Genomic DNA, 3,435 nt, shown 5'->3' with positions numbered 1-3,435 from the left:
TAAAAACGGGTGGACAACGAGCGGATGCAGATTCCATCCGATCTGACGTCAAATCGGCAGTGGACCCACAGAAAGTTACTATCAGAAACAATGCCTGACGTGTTTTGGACGTCTTTGTTTACATTAGCAAGCCTCGCTAACACTCAGAGCTAACCTGTACTGTAGAGCATGTGTTTAAAAAGCAGGAAATAAAAAAAAAAAAAACTCACCTTGTGATAAACCTGCAAGAGAAAAAGCATTTGAGCTCCATACTATTTCAGAAATAATCCTTGACGTGGTTTAGAAGAGGATGGCGTTTTATCACAGCAGAATTTAACTTTATGTCCGGTAAAATTCTGATCCGGCATTAGCTCCGCCTCCTCTTCTTTCTTTTTTTTCAAGCTAAGGTCCCAAGATCCGCGTTTCTCTAACAGGGCTGCAAAAGAGGGGTTTGAGCAGTATGAGGCATGGCTACAATGGGTGATCTGTTTGGTATTTTGAAAAAAAAACTTCAGACATGTTTTGTATAGGTATGGCCCTACAATATATGTTTCAAATATAGCATGATAGGTCCACTTTAAAGTAGAAAAGATGAAACTATCTTTCCAAATAAGATTAAGCGTCTGTCTTTCCCCTCCCCTCAGTTATGCTTTTTTACCAAGCGTTATGGGAGTTGAATTCTTCATTTTCATTATTTTCACAAAAAAGTGTATGTCTTGCAGTACATTTCACGATTTGGATTTGATTTTAAATCAATTTGTTCTAGTTGTTGAATATAATACATCATTTTGCAATCTAAACGCTGTTAAATCATTATTGTTATGTGCTCAGTTCTTTATATTTAATGTATCCTTGTTTGTGTGTTTTCTTCAGGGTCTTTTCTTCGACGAGGCGTATGGTTTCTACCCGGGTCAGGTGCTGATTGGCCCCGCCAAAGTCTTCTCTAACGTTCAGTGGCTGTCGGGGGTCAAACCCGTCCTCAGCAGGAAGTGCAAGTTCAGGGTGGTGGTGGAAGAGGTAAGAGGAAGATGACTTTTTTTTCCCAAGGCCAATAGTGTTAAGGTCATATACTTGAATAATTGTTCATATGTTGTTGTGTTTCTCTAAATCTTCTCCGTGCTGCTCTCCGCAGGTGAAAGTGGTCGAGCTGAAGGTGACGTGGATCACGAAGAGCTTCTCCCCCAAAGGTTCAGACAGCGTCTATCCCCCCCCCTCCACCATCCCACAGGAGAGCCTCTGCCGGTCAGTCTGAACATTCATCTGTTTGTTCTTACACTAATGTATTCTGCAGAACAGATACAAACTGAAACTGTGGTGTTACTGTGTTGTTTGGTGAAGGGTGCGTCGTCTAGGATACTACGACCACACCCAGAGGCAGCTGGGAGAACGGGCCCTGTATGTGTTCCCCGCCAAGGGGGACGCCACCCGCATCACCTGTGAAGGACCCGAGGGTGCCCCTGTCCTGCCTGAAGACCCCGTGGCCAGAAAGGTGACAATAAAATGTGATACATGTGTTCATGTATCTCTTGTTGTGCAAGAAGTGTTAAGGTATTTTACTTGGTAAGTATAAATACTCAGGTAAAAGTACGACATTCAGAATGGTGCTTAAGTACATGAACAAAGGTATTGGCATTCAAATATACTCAAAGTTACAAAACTACTCATTATAGAGAAAGGGCTAGTTTCAAATCACATTTTTAAATTATAATTATTATTGGAAAAAACCTACATTAGTTTGATGTTGATGGTAAAGGTGCGGCTTATTTGTAACTCAGACACTGCCAAGGAGCTTTCAAATTCAACCAAGGAGTAAATCAAGTTTAACATTGTTTCGAATGAGCTAAATCATAATGGTTTCCTTGTATAATAATGTATTATAAGTCCGAAGGTGCAAAGGTCCAAATTCCAGAGAAGTATTAAGTAGCATAAAATGAAAATACAAGTATCTAAAACTTATCCTTAAGTACTGTACATGTACTCAGTTATACATGTCATAGTATAGATACATGTATATGTCATGTAGTATAGATTGTTCTATTACAGTATCTGAAGTGCTTGTTACTTGTTGTCAGAGTGTAGGTTGACGCCACCTGTTATCCCCTCGGGAGCTTATTAACAAATAAACCAGTTGTTTTACACAAGAAGTGAATGAGCAGAGGGGGATCTCGGTGCTGGTGTATTTTAAGAAAGTTGTCCTTGAATGTTTAATCCTCTGTGGTATTTGGTGCAGAGAACTTCAGTATTGTTTTACAGTATAAGTGCAAGTTTATTTTTTATAATCTTCAAACTCTCCCTCTGTGTGTTTGTGTGTCGTGTGATGGTGTGTCGCCTGCAGTTGAAAAGGATGTTCAAGAAAGATTCTGGGAAGAAGACGGAGAACGCTGACGCACAAGGTGCCAAACATTACTCAGCAGAGAAAACACAGAATCACACACACTTCTGCTCTCTAATGTTGTCAGGATGGTCTCTATTAGTAGCTCAGCGCGACTCAAATGTTGAAGAATTTCCCTCAGCCAAGAACACTCAGTGATGTGCTAATGAGAATTCAACTGCAACACTACAACACAAATAACCAATAACATCTTCCCAAAAGTAAGTGAGAAGTGACTCCATGTAAAGCAAAGCAGTCATTTAAAGTTTGAGACATAACACAATCCTTCCACAAATGGATCTGTGGTGAAAATCATATTAGATTTTTTCATCAGCCTCTGACAAATTAAAGGACATAAGTGAAAAACCTACTTCTATTTTTGATATGGCTTTACAGAGAGAGAGAGAGAGAGAGACATGGTCCACTATGCTTCAGGTCAGAAACATACTGCACCCTGCCTCTCTCTGTGTAAAACCATATTAAAAAATATATAATATAGTTTTTTAAGTTTATACCAGTGTTCATGTATACTCCTGTTATACCTCTTACCAGGGGAGCAGAAATCGGAGCAGTCCGACCCGTCTAATCCCAACAACAACAACGGCCACGTGGTCCCGGGTCAGAACCCTGCGGACTCCCAGAACCCCAACGATAGCTCGGCTGAACACGGCGAGCAGGACGCTGACGACGAGGCTGCAGAGGACACTGACGATACCTGGTCTGTTCATATATACATTTTATATTATACATGTATTGGGTGTTAGATTATTACAATTATTTCCCAGTAATTACACTGAACAAAAATATAAATGCAACACTTTTGTTTTTGTTCCCATTTTTCATGAGATGAACTCAAAGATCTAAAACATTTTCTATCTACACAAAATAACCATTTCTCTCAAATATTGTTCACAAATCTGAAAATATCTGTGATAATGAGCACTTCTCTTTTGCCGAGATAATCCATCCCACCTCACAGGTGTGGCATATCAAGATGCTGATTAGACAGCATGATTATTGCACAGGTGTGCCTTAGGCTGGCCACAATAAAAGGCCACTCTGAAACGTGCAGTTTTGCTTTATTG

The 3,435-nt window shown here is 40.1% G+C and overlaps 1 protein-coding gene across 1 annotated transcript; it reads left to right on the top strand.

The window, feature by feature from the left end:
• Positions 1–852: 852 nt before the first annotated feature.
• LOC104967476 (E2/E3 hybrid ubiquitin-protein ligase UBE2O-like) lies at positions 853–3,072 on the top strand (the record flags this gene model as incomplete). Its single annotated transcript, XM_010796941.1, has 5 exons — positions 853–996; positions 1,112–1,221; positions 1,318–1,468; positions 2,315–2,372; positions 2,903–3,072. Coding segments are annotated over 5 exons (633 nt in total), but the record flags the coding sequence as incomplete, so codon positions are not given.
• Between the last annotated feature and the right edge of the window lie 363 nt (positions 3,073–3,435).

This window comes from Notothenia coriiceps, unplaced genomic scaffold, assembly GCF_000735185.1.
Source record: "Notothenia coriiceps isolate Sejong01 unplaced genomic scaffold, NC01 NC01_scaffold00037367, whole genome shotgun sequence".
NCBI lineage: Eukaryota > Metazoa > Chordata > Actinopteri > Perciformes > Nototheniidae > Notothenia > Notothenia coriiceps.
Note: the sequence above shows the minus strand (reverse complement) of the source record. Positions and strands in the feature narration are given on the sequence as shown.